Raw genomic sequence first — 17,817 nt, 5'->3', positions numbered from 1 at the left:
CCATAGCGGCAGAAGCTGAATGGTTCATCTGGTGATGAGCTGCCCTGAGTTTGGCTTGCAAGTGTGCAGGAGGATGAAAGTACCGGCATTTCTCCCGGGTGCATCGCCCCTTGATGTAATCCATGCAGATCGTCACGGTATTATCACTTGCCTCAATCATGGAAACATCCGTGGGGTGAGCATAGCGACAATCGTTTTCCCCACGGGTACAATTTCCACGCTGGAATTCTCGGCAAACCTTAAATTAAAACAAAACAAAAACACACATCACATTGATGCCTGGAAGGTGATTAGCTTTTATTTATTTCGCCAGCAAATGCAAGAGCAGTAGTCTACATGATTTTGTCATCTATTTAGGAAAAACCTAAAAAGCTGAAGGATAAGGTAAATCCATATTCAGTGTGAGGTGTAAACACAGACATTTCTAGTCCAAGGGAAAAATACTCCGCTCCCTCCGAAGCAAAGTTGTCTGTTTTCCTTACGTTGAAATCAAAGTGCTTAAAAGTATTGTGGAAAACCACTTAATAATCTTCCAGTTAATTCACAGCCTGAAGTGTAATTAGCCAAATTTGCAAGAGGCGGCTGTTTTGCTCGACTCCAAGATGAGTCTTTATCACACAGCCATGCAGTTTTCCCCAGCAAAATCGTGGCTCACGACTGAGCTACGTGTACAATCAGATTCTATTACGATACACTGCCAGGCATTTAAGTCAGCGAATGACTTTGACTCTGTATGAAACGGACTAGCTATTTCTTTCAATCTATGAAGCATAACAAGGGAAGACTGAAGGACTTAAATCAAAACGCTGTTTGAAGTTTCTTTTAGATTGCCTTTTCATAGGCAGGGAGGATATTTATTATCTAGTCCATCATTCTTAAGATGGAGAAAAAGGTTTAGATTCTATGATACTCATTTCACATTCTGCATTCATAGAGAGTTAGTCTACTTTTTTTTTTTTTCCATCCCTCAGTTGGATTATTCTAGCAAGTTGAGACTCATTAACAATACAGTTCATCGCAGTCCGTCAAGCGGGAGCCTGGGGAAAAGGAACGTTCCCACCAGGTTTCCGGTTCCACAGCGAGTCTGCGGTTGGGCACGCTAAGATATTGTTTGACCTGTTGTACGACCAAATCAATGCACTTCACAGCAGGGTGCGACTGCAGTAGTAAAACCTTTACCGTTTTCCCGAGGTTGTACTCCATAAGCTAGAAATCCAGGTGCCCTTGTTTAAAGCATTCAAAACCCTGGGCTCTGAGAATGTTGCTTTGTGCATGCGGTTAATAGCTACCCTATAGGTATTTACATAGTTCTACACCAATACCTCCAGTTTATCCGAACGCATCAGTTTGGGACCAGCAGCTGCTGGCAATGCGAGAGGCGGGTTTCCAGAAATCAGAACAGGTGCATTCGGTACAAGTTCAGCGGGAACCAGGCCCATCCCAGGATGAGGTAAGTAAGGATTGAAAGCCATTGCAGGATTAGCTGCAAGTGACGGATTCATAGGAAAAGAAGTCTGTATGTTTAAAAGAGAAAAAAGGTATTAGAGGTAAATAGATTCTTACTACTATTACACAAGGACACACTCTTTCAAAAAGCCTAAGTCATATCCAAATTTACCGATTGATTTTTAGTCTCATATTAATTACCACACAGGAGTTGCTTTCAACCAACAAATCTCATTGAGTAACAAATTTATTGGTAAACTGATCAAACCAGGCACACAATTTTGAGTCATGAATTAGCCACATTAAGTCTCATTGATGGAATGTCTTTGAAATGTGTCTTCTCTTGCGCTTCTGTTTTTAACCTAAAAACCATGCCACGGACGATATCATATAGACAGGCAATGTGCCTTGCATGCCGACTTCAGGTTCTCCTGAAAACCCCTTTGTTCCCCATTCCTTCTTCTTTCCTATTAGCACTGCCCGGCTCTAGCCTACTGAAGTTCCCACCAACCCTATCAACAACTTACTTCTCTTTTGGGCCCACTCTCCATTACGGAAGACAGCAAGGAGTGTGGAAGAAAGGGGTAGATTAAAGAAAAGTGAGAGTTCTAACAACTTCTTGCTGTCCACCCAAAATGAGATGGGTATGGTCATTTTTTTTTTTTAAATTAGGGGTTCTACTTCACAAATGAATCTGACTTGCCCAGCCTCGTCTTTACCTAGGGGGCCAGATGATATCCACAGTCCAAAAGGAGCCCTAAAAAATGCTCCAAGGATCCCTGTTAGGCAGGAAGAAATAAGATGACAGGATTTTAAGGTGTATCAACTAGAGCACAGCTTGTAAAGGAAAGCAGGAGCAATGGAAAGGGCTCCCATGGGTTTTTCTATCTTGCAAAAGTCCCAATCTCAAAGAGCTTGATATATGTATTGCCTTTATTATCTGTAACCATGTAATTTATCAGTTTATGTGTTATTTTCCAGCTTGTTCCAAAGTAGGTGTCTTTTCCTCTCAATGTGGTTCTAATTTCTTTGATAGTTCTCTTGTCTCCACTACAGTACCCCATTCTTAGTGAATGACTGATAGAATCAATGATAAAGTTTAAAAAGAAATGTAAGCACTGAACAAATTAAGGACAAACCACGGCTAAATGTGGTACATTTCTAGCAGGGACTCTATAAGGTTGTTAGTGCACTGATGTACACCTGGTGGAGTCTCACGGTGTGTTGCTAATGCCGTGAGTTCTCTCCTGCTTTCTTTTTATGTCTTTCGCTAAAGAATGAATCTTCTGCACCATCAAGCTGTACCCATACGTTCTGCTAAATCACACAAATAGGAACAGCTCTAAATGCAGGTAGAATGGGAGACTGTGGAATACGAAGTGAGGGGCTATATATATTCACCAACCCACCCCCTGGTCTGACTTGAGATTTTCACCTGCACACCTTCTCCATGAAGCCCATTAAAAAAAAACACATGCCGACTTGGAAGGAAGGGGCTTCCCGATTTGCACTGGACCATAGATGATTTTATCAAAGTAGCTAATTGGTGTATTAGGAAGGACAGAAAGAACTTGGACCCTCAACACTGGAAACACCAGGTCCCTGGAAAGTTGATGGTGCAGTCAGGGAAGGTGCTTTAATGTTGGAGGACTAGCTGTCTAGGGCTGCCCCAGCCCAACGAGGCACTGCGATGTAAAGCTATAAGGGCATATCTCATCAAATGAGATACGAAGCTCCAGGAATTAGCTGATGTGATATTATTTTATAGAATGAGATGGAAATCTCTTGGAAACAACTACCCAGGCATGCTTCCATGATAAGGCACGCTTTATCAACTTGAGGATTCATGGCTGTCTCAAAAATCAGCAAGAATCTCTCATGGTAAAACTCTGTATTTGAACCACACAATAGTATTCTGTTCTAATTCTCTTTTCTCTCTGACATTCATAGTAAATTTCTCACTGAAGTCACCACACTATTTCTCCTGGATACGTTTTGCTTTTTGCCTTTTATAAATGTGAGAACCATTATTATGATTCTCTTTAAAAACTACTGAATTTTTAATTTATTTTTATTATTTTTTTAAGATTTTATTTATTTTTTGACAGAGAGAGAGAGAGACAGCGAGAGAGGGAACACAAGCAAGGGGGAGTGGGAGAGGGAGAAGCAGGCTCCCCGCTGAGCAGGGAGCCCGATGTGGGGCTCGATCCCAGAACCCTGGGATCATGACCAGAGCCGAAGGCAGATGCTTAATGACTGAACCACCCAGGAGCCCCCAAAACTACTGAATTTTAAAAAAAGATTTATTTATGTATTTGAGAGAGAGTGGGAGCGAGAGAGAAAACTCGAGCCAGGAGGAGGGGCAGAGGGAGAGGGAGAGAGAATCCTCAAGCAGACTCCCCGCTGAGCGCAGAGCCCGCCCTGGGGCTGGATCCCAGGACCCCAGGATCATGACCTGAGCTGAAGGCAGATGCTTAACTGACTGAGCCACCCGGGCTCCCCCTTATTTACTTTCAAATGCACATTTTTGGTTTTCCCACCACCACTTCTGCCCCAGGGTCACTATTCCATTTCATGAATTTGAACATTCAAGGGCTTAGCTTTGGCTAACAGCCACCTGTTAAGCAGCCTGCAAGCTCACACATTCAGTTTTAATAAGCAACTTTCATCCTGCCTATACCTCTGCTGTAGTCCTTCATGGCAGTGGAGTTAACAAGAACCCACCTGTGGGGTAAAGAACCTTTTAAAGAGAAAAGTTCCTAGCAGGTTGAATCTGATTTCTACTTACAGCCTGAAACAGTCTGGACACTTAAAATATGTTTCAGATATTCACCTGAACCTAAATTACTTTTACTAAATATTTGAAAATATGAGGTTTTCCCTCTGAAAACTAGAGGTGTGGAATTTCAGCTTCCTCTGAGTCTTATAAAGCCAACAGGGATGGTGGAGACAACCGATTCATGAATAACCAGATCATCTAGACAATTATTTACCCCCAATGTCTCTAATAGTATTAGCTACTAGGTAGGAATTCCCAGGAGTGACTGCACGGTACCTAAAAGTCAGTGATTGTCTCTAGGATGGTGGCCCCTAATCGTCCTTAATCCTGGACTTCTTGGAAAGCTGTGGACTCTGGTCTATGGAACTTCCTCAGGAAGTTCAAAGCCCTTGCAGAATTCACCACTGGTGCAGGGCTCTGGACTATCCACTGTCTAAGAGCTTATGTTCTAGGGTAAGGATTGGCAAACTCCAGCCCCTGAGCCAGACTTGGCCAGCCTGCTTTTGCATGGCCAGACGGTGAGAATGGTTTCTACATTTTTTTTTTTAAAGATTTTATTTATTCATAAGAGACAGACAGAGAGAGAGGCAGAGGGAGAAGCAGGCTCCCCGCTGAGCAGGGAGCCCGATGCGGGACTTGATCCCAGGACCCTGGGATCATGACCTGAGCCGAAGGCAGACGCTTAACCATCTGAGCCACCCAGGCGCCCTGGTTTCTACATTTTTAAGGGGTTGAAAAAAAGTAAAAGAGGAATATTTCATAACACATGAAAAGTATATGAAATTCATATTTCAGCATCCCTAAATAAATTCCACTGTGCTCATCAGGAGACCTGTATTAACGAAAAGTTGTAGATAGTATCCTCAACTTTGCCTCTTGTCCCATGAAGCCTAAAATATTTACTATTTCGTCATTTACAGAAACCATTGCTGACCCTCATTCTAGAGGATTCTAAAGAATAAAGCACTCCCATCAGTTTCTGGAGTAAAGCACTAATCTTATATGTGAATATATAGAAATCTAATACTTATGGCAAGATTCTGCAAGTTGAAAAGATTTGGTGTTAGAAACCAATACTACAGTATTCACTAAAATATTTTTTAATTGAACTAAAATTAGGATTCTTAACTATTTCTTTATACAACAATAACTACACAGTGATTAAGAATGGGAAGATAGATGGACTCTTGTAAAGGTAAAAATTTAGGAGCCACCACATATTGGGTCTTAAAGGATTCTGAAACATCTTAATAAAAAACTATGCCTGAATGCCTGAAATAAGTATCTCTAGTTTACACATACATTTTAAGAATGTTAACTTATTATTTAAAATGGGTTATCCCGCAAACTAGTATAAAGAAACAGAAGTGAAATGCTATGCTAAAGCAATCTTTGTGTCTCCACAAAGCAGCTTAGATCTATTCGTAGCTACTTCAGTAAAATTCAAGGTCAGTTACAATTATTGTCGGATGAATGCAAAATACTTTAAGTCACTGAGGCTAATCCTGGCCTGAAGTCAACATAATTGAGGCCTTCTCTCTCTGAGCTCCTGTCTAGAGGTGGACGACCAAACATTTTCTTTTATAGGACAGCAAACATTTGGTAACGATTTGTTGACTCGATTTTAATACCAGAAAAATAACACTCCTAACTTTTACTAGCACTCATAATACCTACATTTTATTGCTCATTGACAAGCATTTATATAGTATAAAAGGAAGCTCTGCTCACTGTCACCATTTGAATTTCTGTCCTTAGATAATCCCCAAGCACACTGAAATGTATAATTTTCGTTTCCCCCAGACTTGACTAACTTCACGTGGAGCTCAACTGAATAATCTTTGTTTCAGAGTTTTTGCTTGGTCATCTCCACACTCTCCGAGTGATGTTCTGCAGGGACTGAGGTGGCCAAAAGGCACATTGCAGGAGGCCCGTGGAACCTCCAGACTGGTTAATTGGTCCCTTAATAATAGAGACTTAACTTTATAAACAGATGCAAGCTGATAGTGATGTTTATGTTCTAACCATACTTGTTAATGAATAAGTCACTGTGGCCCAAGAGAGAGCTAGGAAAAAAATAAATAAATTCAAGGGTCAAAAGTGAAGAGTTGTCCTCATCTAGGTCTGGCTTTTCTGACCTTAATCACAGAAGTTTCCAAGTAAGAGGAAGCACCTAAGGTAGGCAGGTAGGCAAAGGATCAATAGATGACTGTGAGTGTGAAAGGTATAAAACATAGCGTGCAAGGGAGGACACGTCAGGTTTGGATCTGCCCATATTTGGTAGAAGAGAAGCTGCAAAGTAGGCCAGCACTTACAACGGAGTGCCTAAACACAGATCTGCATAAGACCACATGGTCACTACAGGTAAGAATTTGGCAAGAGGGCAAATGACTTCTTCTTTAGATGGGCAAGGCAATTTTGACTGTTCCTGAAAAGTGAACAAGGACTGGCCTAAAAATTATTTGTTTGTGAACCACTGTGTAATAATAGCGACAATTAACTAGTATTCCACTAGGAAAGGAAAATCAAGTGTTACCCAATTTTAACAAAGGGTACTGAACAAAATATGGAGGGGGGGTGACAAGAGCTGAGAAAAGCAAAGGAGCTGCAAGAAGCCTGCAGACTATAAACATTTCCATGTGAGTCCAGAATAAATGGATGCTAAAGGTTATGATTATCAACAGTTCAACAAATCTCCACCACCACCACCACCACCAAAACAACAACACAAATCAAAGCAAAACCTTGCATGGCTAATAGATAACTCTACAGAGGAAAAAAAAGAAAAGCCCTAAGCTATTAAAAAAAATACAGAAGATCAGGTAGAAATCAGAAATTAAGAGGATCACAAGAACATTAATTCACCATCTTACTATTGTTAGATCATACATTCCTTGAGGGTAGAGACGGTTTCTAGTTTATCTTTTTATCTACCTCTTACCTTCTTAAATGTCTGGCACAGAGTAGATGCTCAATAAATATTTACTGAGTTGAATGAAAAGCGATTCCTAAGCCATTGATTACTTTTAGGTTTACCAGTTAGAAAAATCCAATTCAAACATCACAGTACAAAAGAAACAATCAGGGATCAGAAGTGGTAGCACAGAGACTGAATAAATCCATCAGTTTAGCTGTCTGCTAAGGAAGACTTTAAGCAGAAGGCTGCTCCCAAACTATCTTTTCACATAGATGGGAAATGCTAGATCAAACGGTACGAGAAGCACAGGATAATTTATACACATGCATGTGCCCGTCCAAGCGTACACAAATATATGTGTGTGTACATTTCTATTGATTGATTGATTTTTGATTTATTTATTTGAGAGAGAGAGAGCACGAGCGGGGGGGGGGGGTAGGGGTAGAGGGAGAGGGAGGAGCAGACACCCGGTTAACAGGGAGCCTGAACATGGAGTTCCATCCCAGGACCCTGAGATCATGACCTGAGCTGAAGGCAGACGCTTAACCAACTGAGCCACCCAGGTGCCTGTATGTGTGCATTTTTAAACTGGAGTGGCTAAATCATCAGTATCAGAAGGTATCCAATGCAGAGTTCTGAAAAAAAATGGCTTAATGATACTATAGACCAAAAGATGCAACTTCTTATTACAAAATGTGTGGTTCCAGGGGACTAGTGAATTGTTAATATGACTGGCATCCACAGAGTGGTTTAAGAGCAGAGACTCGCTAAAGAAGAGTTTAAAATGTTTAGTAGATGTGGGGCACCTGAGTGGCTCAGTTGGTTAAATGCCCAACTCTTGATTTTGGCTCAGGTCATGATCTCAGGGTTGTGGGATCGAGCCCCACATTGGGCTCCACATTCAGTGGGGAGTCTGCTTGAGATTCTCTCTCTCCCTTTCCCGCTGCCCCTCTCCCCCCAACCTTGCTCTTGTGTGCTCTCTCTCTCTAATAAATATATAAATCTTTAACAAAGTATTTAGTAGATGTATAAAGGATAGTAAGGCAAAATAGGATTGTTTAGGGGGAACCAGTTTAAGATTATGATCAGGTGCTGGGGGCAACCAGGCTTTACACTAGGTCTCCTGATGGCCCTACTGAACTATATTGATCTGTGCAAGGGGATGGTTTTTTTTTTTTTTTAAGGTTTTATTTATTTGACAGCGAGATATAGTGAGAGAGGGAACACAAGCAGGGGGAGTGGGAGAGGGAGAAGCAGGCTTCCCGCGGAGCCGGGAGCCCGATGCGGGGCTCGATCCCAGGACCCTGGGATCATGACCTGAGCCGAAGGCAGATGCTTAACGACTGAGCCACCCCGGTGCCCCAAGGGGATGGTTTTGATAAGAAAAAAATCATCCCCGATAGGTGAGATTATCAAGTATTGATTTTGTTGATTGTTGCTATTGCTTTATCTTCCATCAGAAAAAAGATTTTCACAGCCCTCCAAACTTCCTGCCTTTAACTCACTGGTGATCACCAAGTAGTTTTGAAGTATTTGGCTGTAGCTTAGACTGTGATCAAGAACAAAGAAGCTAACAGGCCCACATGGTCTCATTAGCTCCAGGCACTAGCCAACGGAGCTAAGCGGCCCCAGAGGAGAAGGACACAAAATGGGTGGAGAGGAGATTATGTTGAATTTATCCCATGGGAATATATGAGGGAGGTTAACAGGAGAATGTTGAGACTTGTTACTATCAGAGGAAAGGGGCATCATAAAAGATATCATGTACAAATGCTCTCTGTTTGGCTGCAAAATTGTAGCATTTCCATTTAACCTTTGAACAAACAAGGTTTCACACTGTGTATTAACAGAATTGGGGCAAGGCAGCAAACTTATGCTGGTGGGACTCATTTTGTTTGACTACAAAAGGAGCTTCAAGCTGTGTGACATACACAGCCTAGGGAAAGAACCTGAATAATGACTCTACTTTGGACCGGTAATTGCAATCAGGAGTGAATCTAGGATCTGTGGGGCCTGAAGTTTAGGCAGTTGGGTAGAGGAGGGGAGTCTTAAGAACAAAGAATACACAAATATATTTTGCAAACTTTACAAACACATTGCTAGGGCTCCTCTCTGGGCCTTGGACGGAGACCATGCAAATGAGGGGCCCTGAGCTTTCACTAACCTCAAGGTAAGCCTACCTGTGGGAACAATTTGTTGAACAAATAAATAATGTTAGGTTTCAGTTGCCATATCTAAAAGTGAAATCTTGTCTAGCCTTTCAGCAAACATGGTAAAATCCAGAGGAATTTGGGGCTAGTTGCACTCTACACACTCCTATGGTGTGATTTGGTCAACCTCAGTCAATGATAATGACATGATAATGGCAGTCCTAATTATATTAAGAGCACATTAACCTGATAAATACATAATGCCTGTCATCACCAACTTACATATTTTGCAAAAATCACTTTACAAAACATGTAGATGTAAGCACGTTGAAAGAACAAAATGTCATCATTTATCATTTCGAGAGTAGATAAACTGCAAAATCCTCTGAAGAACCTTCATTAAAATACATTGTAATTTCTGTACTGACCATGAGACTGGTCATCTGGAATACAGACATGGTTTCCTTTTCCATTAAATCTACAAAATGGCTTGCCCACCTTTTATCATGATAAGTTTTATTTATTTTTTCAAAGATTTTATTTATTTATTTTGAGAGAGAGAGAGAGAAAGAGCACGAGTGAGGGGAAAGGGCAGAGGGAGAGGGAGAAGCAGACTCCCCACTGAGCAGGGACCCCCCCCCCAACATGGGGCTGGATCCCAGGACCCCAGGATCATGATCTGAGCCAAAGGCAGACCCTTCACTGACTGAGCCACCCAGGCGCCCCTCATGATAACTTTTAATAAAAGAGCCATGACAATAGGGAGATAGCAGATACTTCAGCCAATGAAGTTAGCTTTGTGTGTGAACCATATGAACTACAGGTGAACTGTGTGAACTAGAAAACCTGTAACTCTGATGTGAATCGGCAAAATGTAGAATGTATCATGGTTAGGGAAGGATGCTATCCTTTGTCTTTAACTACTGAATCATTTAAGTACTTAACATTTTCAAAAATGAAAAAGTAAATAAATTATTTTGCAACTCTGCTTCTTTTCGCTTAAAACTGTTGCAGTCCAAAGTTTCGTGGAATAATACAACACCTTATAGCTCCTATTTAATTAAAGGAGAAAAGCATTCAAAACGCTGGTCTCCAGATACTGTTCCTTGTCAGTGTATCTCCCTTCCTCCTAGCTACTGGAAATTCCTATTTTTTCCCCTTTTGGTTCTGAGGTGCTACCTCACCTTCATTCCTTGCTATATTAATGTCAGATAAACATATGAGCTTGTTTATGGGAAATGTATTTGGTACACAGAATTACAGAAATGATGTAAAAAGGTGGGGAAGGTTCAGACAGACATCAGATGATACTATTTGCAATAAAGGACAAGTCTGGAGTGGAACCCATTTTGATAGCCTCTGTCATTTGAAACACCCTAACTTGGCCACAGGAATGAAGGCCGCGAAAAACATATAGCAGACCAGGGGACTTGGCACACCCCAATGGCTGAACCAATAACCTCTATATAAATCATCAGGTGAATACACTTGACTGGGTCAGTCAAGTACACCTGTGTGTAAAGAACGGTTTCCATGTGCATCACCACATTCAAAGAGAGAAACTAAAGGGGTTTACTAGACATGGATAGGTCTAGATTATGCAAAATGTCTAAATCAGAAATGTTTTTAATAGATTTATGACAGCATATCACCTTTATATATGCATACATTACATCCACCAATGAGAATCCTTCCTCCTGTAATGAAAATTCCTGGTTGTGAAACTCAAATTTAAAAACATTAGTTTGCCTCAGAGTGATACAGTGTGTCTGATTTCCCTGAAATTCTTCTACAGGGTTCCTGTTTGCCTCCTAATTACGCCAGGGGGAGTTCTTAAACATGATTTTTTTTTTCTTTGCTGTGAACATCAGAAACTATCTCTTAACTGCATCAAAAAACACTGGAGAGTCACGCCCCTTGTCTCACTTGCTAAACTTCCTTAATAAAGCTAGCAAAAGCTTTCAGGGGTGGAATTTTATACTAGCAAATGTCAATTCAGACCTGTTAAATACAGTGAACAAACTTGCCTGCTATGGCAAGCATTCCACCCAAATTGACTAGGTGTGGCTTTTATTCATTGTTCAGTCACACTGAACAGAATCTGTTCTGAAGCTACCATCCCATTTAGGTTGACATTCTCTTTATCTGGGGCTTATAATAAGCAAACCATACTCAATTTTCCGAAAGCAGATGTGCTCTCTTGGTATCCTAGAAACGGATGAAAGTATGCTTTGTGGAAAGACCTGAAGTTCAAGCCAGTGATACCAAATGCGGCTTAATATGCAACCATACAAATATCAGGATTGGAAGTTTAAACAAAAGCTTGACTAGCCTAGGGAGAAGAATCAGATTATCAGGGTGGTGGGGGGTTAAAAGGGATAGAGAGTTATTTGGGGAGCGTAGGTACCAGAAAAATCAAGTAAAATCATATGTTACTTCTATGGTAATATCAAGACCCATAATAAAGAACATTTCTTTCAAATCAGACTGGTAAATGTCACTTAAAATTGCTCACACTAGTGCAATTACAACACGCCTACAAACCTTTCTAGACCACAAAATAGGATCATATCAATCATCTTGGGGTTAGTTTTTTGTATACATAATAACCGCAGAAATTAATCTTTTATCAGTTTATCACATCACAACAGCTATTGTTAAATAATCTACAAGGTAGAAAAGCAATTTCCAATTGTTCCCTGGGGTCTTCTAAGTAATGTCTTGTATCTTACGATACGCAATAAAATAAATTGTACTCCTGTGAGTCATATCAGTCATATTCTGCAGCCTGAAATCTGAAATTACCCTCATGGAAGAAAAAAAAGGGAAATGTATTCTTTTATAGAAAGCATGGAGAATTCAATTAGAAAGCACAAGAGGCTGGAGAACTCAATGGATCTCTTATTGGACTCTAAAAAAAGCCACTCCCTAGTCTCCAGGGTGAGCCAGCATGATCAATAATGCATGAATGGTGGAGACGGGGAACGGAAAGACTCTCCTGGAGGCTGAATAGAAGATGAATAGTCTGCCTTCTGCCTTTACCCCTACTTTATCCCAGGCCTTGCTCTCTGATTCTCTGAAACCGGGCATTTGATTGATGCCCCAATGCTGTCTCTTGACCTAAGGAAAAAAACACATGCTGGGCTCAGGTGTGTAATACAATCTGGCCCCTATTCTTTGCTCAGTCTGAAATTGGGAGATCCACGAGAGGCCAAGAGCAGTAATAACGGTGGGTGAAAAGCTCCCTTGCTTTATTCCCCTACTACTCACATTTTCTGGACTCACCACACACATTCACTTCTCTGTGGTTTTGTTCATACTATTCCCAGAATCTAGAATACCTTCTCTTCCTTACCCATTTAGAAATAGGGAGGAACTAAAATACTTCAGTGTGTGAAAGCTAACAAAAGAGTGTGAAGAAGGAGTTCAACCATATGACCTTCTGGGAGCTAATTTATCAATGTAACTAATCAGCTGAGTTCCAAGGCAAATGTTTTTGGCAAACTACTAGTATGGGCGATGCTAAACAAACAAGTAAATAACTTTACTTAAAGCTGCCTGGACCTTCTGGAAAAAGAGGATCATGGTGCAAAATTTCAGTGACTCATCAAGGCCCCTACCACCTGTTTTGTGCACTAACTATAAAGATGTGCCAGTGAAGGGGTTGCCCTGTCCACACGGATTTCCTTGAATTCTGAGAATCAATTTTATAATGAAATAGGCTTTGCTGAGAGCACATTTTCATTGTATCCATCTAAATACTACATAGCTGAAAAGCTATATGGTCTTTAGCTTTCAGTGAGTTTATTACACAGTCACTGACCAAATGGGTAACAGATGAAGACAACATACCCCTTTCCAATTAGTATCTAGATAATGAAAGGTCTAAGACTAAATTGCAACTTTATATTATAAGGTATCAGGACAAGATGAATTCTCAATAGGACAAAATTACTTTCTAAAGGATCCATTTCAACTCATTGATCCATAAAAATACCAGATGCTGGTCTAGAATGGCAACATAATCTTTTTAATTCCTGCAAAGGCAAACTCTGTGGCTGGGTTAAGTTAAACCACCACCAAATATCTGGCCAGGATTCCTCAAGAATATCAAGGTCAAGGGAAACAGGGAAAGACTGAGAATCGGTCGCAGACCAGATGAGAGAAGGGAGACAGGAGCCAAATAAATGCACCGTGGTACCCTGGATTCGACACTGGAACAGCAAGATGACCCTAATGGAACAGCTAATAAAGTCTGAATAAAATCTGGAGTTTAATTAATAGCAATGTGTAAAATGTCAGTTTCTTCATTTTGACAAATATGCCATAAGAAATTAACAGGGGGGAACTGGGTGAGGGGTAATATGGGAACTCTCTGTACTGTCTTTGCCAACTTTTCCTTCAACCTCTAATTATTTCAAAATAAAAAGCCTATTAAAAAGTAATAAAACTGCCATGAAAGAGCCAGGAAATTTGTTTGGATTAATAGCCTAGCATTCAACAGTTTACCTGTAATAACAATCAGACCTCTGCCTCATCTTAAAATGGCCCTGCTCCTTTATTAATATTCTTCTATAAACTGAATTCATGGTAAATGCAACCCAGGTGTTAAACCCAACACACCGGAATGCTCCCCTCACACGCACAACAGCTTCGTGGCGTCAATTAACACATTAGCAGGCATCCTACATCCTTCTGTAACTTAAGTTCCCGAAAGCCCGGCAAGGGCTTATTCTTAAAAAAAGAAAAAAAAGCAGTTTTTCAGAGACATAGCTGTGACTTACAAGCGATGACATGTGAGCATTCTGGACCATAAACTGCATTTGCTGGGCGAACATGGCTGCGGCAGTCTTTTGTTGGATCAGATTGTTGCGTCCATTAATTTCCAGCTGAGTTTTTAAGTGTGGAGGAGGGTGAAGGTACTTGCAGTTCTCCCTAGCGCACCGACCCTGAAAATAAAAAATTAGATGAATGCACATTGGTATTTCTAAAAATCTGGCAACAAAATAATGAAAGTTTATGCAGTTCCAAGCATGTGCGGAGTACTGTAATAAGTACTTTGCACCGGGGCGCCTGGGTGGCTCAGTCGGTTAAGCGACTGCCTTCGGCTCGGGTCATGATCCTGGAGTCCCTGGATCGAGTCCCGCATCGGGCTCCCTGTTCGGCGGGGAGCCTGCTTCTCCCTCTGACCCTCCCCCCGACCCTCCCCCCTCTTATGTGCTCTCTCTCTCTCTCATTCTGTCTCAAATAAGTAAATAAAATCTTTAAAAAAAAAATAAGTACTTTGCACCAATTAACTTACTTAGTCTTCGTACCAACCCTCTAAGATTGAGACCCTCATAATCTTCACCTTCCAGATGAAGAAACTGAGACTAAAAGAAATTTGCGCAGCTATAAAGTGACAAAACCTGAACTAAAACCCAGTTGGTCTGATTCCAGAACTCATTCTCTTAGCCACTCGGCTCTGCCCTACTTTGATATGCATCAAATTATGTTTAAAACATAAAATATTAAAGGGCACCTGGGTGGCGCAGTCGGTTAAGTGCCCAACTCTTGGTTTCTCCTCAGGTCCTGATCTCGGGGTTGTGGGACTCCGCGCTCAGCAGGGAGTCTGCTTGAGATTTTTTTCTCCCTCTCTCTCTGCCCCCGCCCCACCGCCGCTCTCTTTCTCCTTCTCTCTCTCAATAAATAAACAAATCTTAAAAAAAAAACCCATAAAATATTAGGAATACTATGATACCCTCATAACGTTACAGATTTAAATTAAAAATTTCCGACATGAGATGTAAAATCATGTATGTTAAATAAGATTCAGGATTTGGATCTGCATATAGAAACTATTAAGAAAATTGAGGGAAAATGTTAGATACACATAAATATACCTGATAAATTTTAGATCCATTTTTCTGGACAATTTTAAAGTTCTTTTTCCTGAGTCCATACAATGTGAGAAACATCCTGAAATCCCCTGATGTTCTGTTTATCAGAGAGTAAATCTTTATACCTGGCAGTCATGTTCTTTAGGTTCTGGAGGCAATGGTCCTAGATCACTTGGATAATTGAGACCAAAGTTATTTTGGAGTCTTGGCTCTTTCAATGTTTTATTGATGGTTTACGCACTTCCAGACAGGATAATATGTCAATCCTGGGCAATCAAATATGCCTTTGGTGTTGCCTAAATGCTGACATGGCTGCTAATTATGGTGTCTACTACGTGGTACCAAAGGACGTCACTGGACAGAGATTTATCACAATGTCAAATGTGACCTGTTGTTGTGTTTGTTTAACTCGTGAGCACTATACAAAGAGGCTACTGAATCTCTCATTCATATGACCAGGCCCCACATAATCCTTTTCAGACAAGCACAACTGCAGGCAATTCTTTTTTTCCCACTGATGCTAAAATTCTTTACAGTGCATGAGCTTATTGGAGAGAGAGGTGGAGAAAAAAAGCAGCTTTTTAAGGGGGGGTTACCCAAGAGTGTAAGCTGCTAGGCCACCCGAATCCACAGGAGAAATGGGTTAGTTCATCAAGCGTTTTTAACACATGCTATGAATTGGCCTTACTTCAGAGGGCTAAACCGTTCACAATCACTCCTCCACACGGAGTTATCTGGTCATTAAAGCATTCCTATATTTTGACTGTGAATCAAGGTGTGTCCTTCAAACCTTTAGAGAGCTACATTTAATGCAAACCCAGATACACGGCAAGAAGCTGAGTATAACTTAGAACACAGCTTGAGAAATCAGAGCCGCTATTTTTTGTCAGTTTTGTCCCTTCGTTTCTCCCGATGATCCATTTAATTTTAACCAAATTAAATGATTTAGAAAATCAAATCAGATCTTACTTTCCACGTACCTTTACATTCCTCTGCATATCCTGGAAAAGGAAGAATTTATTGGTAGGAAGAGTTGAGAATGGTATTGACCCAGTCGTTCTGATTTCATAAAAGTAGCTTAGGAATGGCTACATCATTTCAGCACATATAAGGACTGTCAGGAAATCCTTCTATGTGCTCAAAAACACAGTAATGGAGGGGTGCCCCCCCACTAATGCGCCTCCTATGAGAAAACATAAGCTTCATTTTACACCTACCACAGCCTGCACCGAAGCAAAGTCGCAAGGATTTTAGTCCCTAGGTTCTCCACCCTCCACCCAGTGTAACGGAGGTTCTCTGGCTCAGAATTAACAGCCCCGAGGGGAGCGCTGATGCTTGGTGGCATCCACGGCCAAGCATGCTAGTTTATACTTGGGGGTTTCTCTCCCTCCTCCCACACCCTAACATTAAGATTTCCCCAAGGTTCAGTCCTAAATCCTCTGCACTCCTCTCTAATCTCTCTTCCCTGGAGAAATGAAGTTCTTGTAAAGTTTCATCTATCACCACACTGGCTCAGATCGTAAATCTCAGTCGCTACCTCTGCTCCCTCTTGGAATTCCAGTGCTTTTCATCACTAACTGCAGCTGCATTTGTAGATCCTGCCCCCTAACCAGGTCTAAATAACTTACTCCTGACCTTCCTTCTCCGTAGATGATTTTTCCTCTTCCTGCACCATCCCCATTGAGGACCACTGCTCTGATTCCCATGCTTTGGGACAGTTACATAGCAGCAGTGAAAAAAAGAAATAAGGCACCTGCTGAGCAGGATTGCCTTAGGATTGCAAACCCACCTTGATAGCTTTTCCAGACGAGTGGCAAACACAACCATAGACGTTTACACAGAACACAGTTTGTAACCCCTTCCAAAAAAGCTTTATAATGAGGGCTGTCTCTTATATTCAGAAGTTCCAAACAATAGATCAGTTTAAACAATAGAAAGAAAAGGAATACATTAGGATTTTTACCATTGTTACAATTTAGAGTTTTAACATCATTTACATTGAATGCAATCAGTGAGGGTGGGGAGGAAGAAAGGGAGAACACTGTGTATTTGGCACATTTCCTGCCAATCTACAGATAAAGAATTACTGCTTGCCTTTGTGCTTTTATATTACTGTCCTTTCCATATAATAACTTTTCTTAAGCTTTGTCTTGGAAAACTAAAGACATTTGTACAAAGCAAAAACAGTACACAGAAATAGAAAAAAAAAGAGAATTACACTTTAATAATTACATCAGGTTGGGCTGTAAAACTAAAGTATGGAATATGAAGCCCCATAAGGCTTAAAAACAACTTATTCGTCTTAGTTATGAGATTTTACTTGATTTATAAAGCATTCTCTTTTGAATGACAGAATCCATAATTTACTTCTATAACAATGCAAATGCATAGCAATACTACCTTACCAGAGACTGCTGCTTGTGTTAAAGGAAGCTTATAAAAGACAAAAAAAGGGCGCCTGGGTGGCTCAGTCGGTTGAGCGACTGCCTTCGGCTCAGGTCATGATCCCAGGGTCCTGGGATCGAGTCCCACATCGGGCTCCCTGCTCTGCGGGGAGCCTGCTTCTCCCTCTCCCACTCCCCCTGCTTGTGTTCCCTCTCTCGCTGTGTCTCTCTCTGTCAAATAAATAAATAAAATCTTTAAAAA

General features: G+C 41.0%; 1 protein-coding gene across 1 annotated transcript in view; it reads right to left on the bottom strand.

Moving 5' to 3' along the window:
* Nucleotide 1: 1 nt before the first annotated feature.
* MBNL3 (muscleblind like splicing regulator 3) overlaps nt 2-17,817 on the bottom strand; it is a gene marked incomplete at its 3' end in the record, with an annotated part of 49,932 nt that continues 32,116 nt past the window's right edge. Inside the window, exons 2-4 of the mRNA XM_081809270.1 lie at nt 14,077-14,241; nt 1,323-1,514; nt 2-238 (exon numbers count right to left, since the gene is read on the bottom strand). Coding sequence (XP_081665396.1) covers nt 2-238; nt 1,323-1,514; nt 14,077-14,241 — 594 coding nt within the window. The remainder of the gene's footprint in view (nt 239-1,322; nt 1,515-14,076; nt 14,242-17,817) is intronic.

Source organism: Leptonychotes weddellii, chromosome X (genome assembly GCF_054177405.1).
Source record: "Leptonychotes weddellii isolate Sample4059 chromosome X, ASM5417740v2, whole genome shotgun sequence".
NCBI classification, from domain to species: Eukaryota; Metazoa; Chordata; class Mammalia; order Carnivora; family Phocidae; genus Leptonychotes; species Leptonychotes weddellii.
Note: the sequence above shows the minus strand (reverse complement) of the source record. Positions and strands in the feature narration are given on the sequence as shown.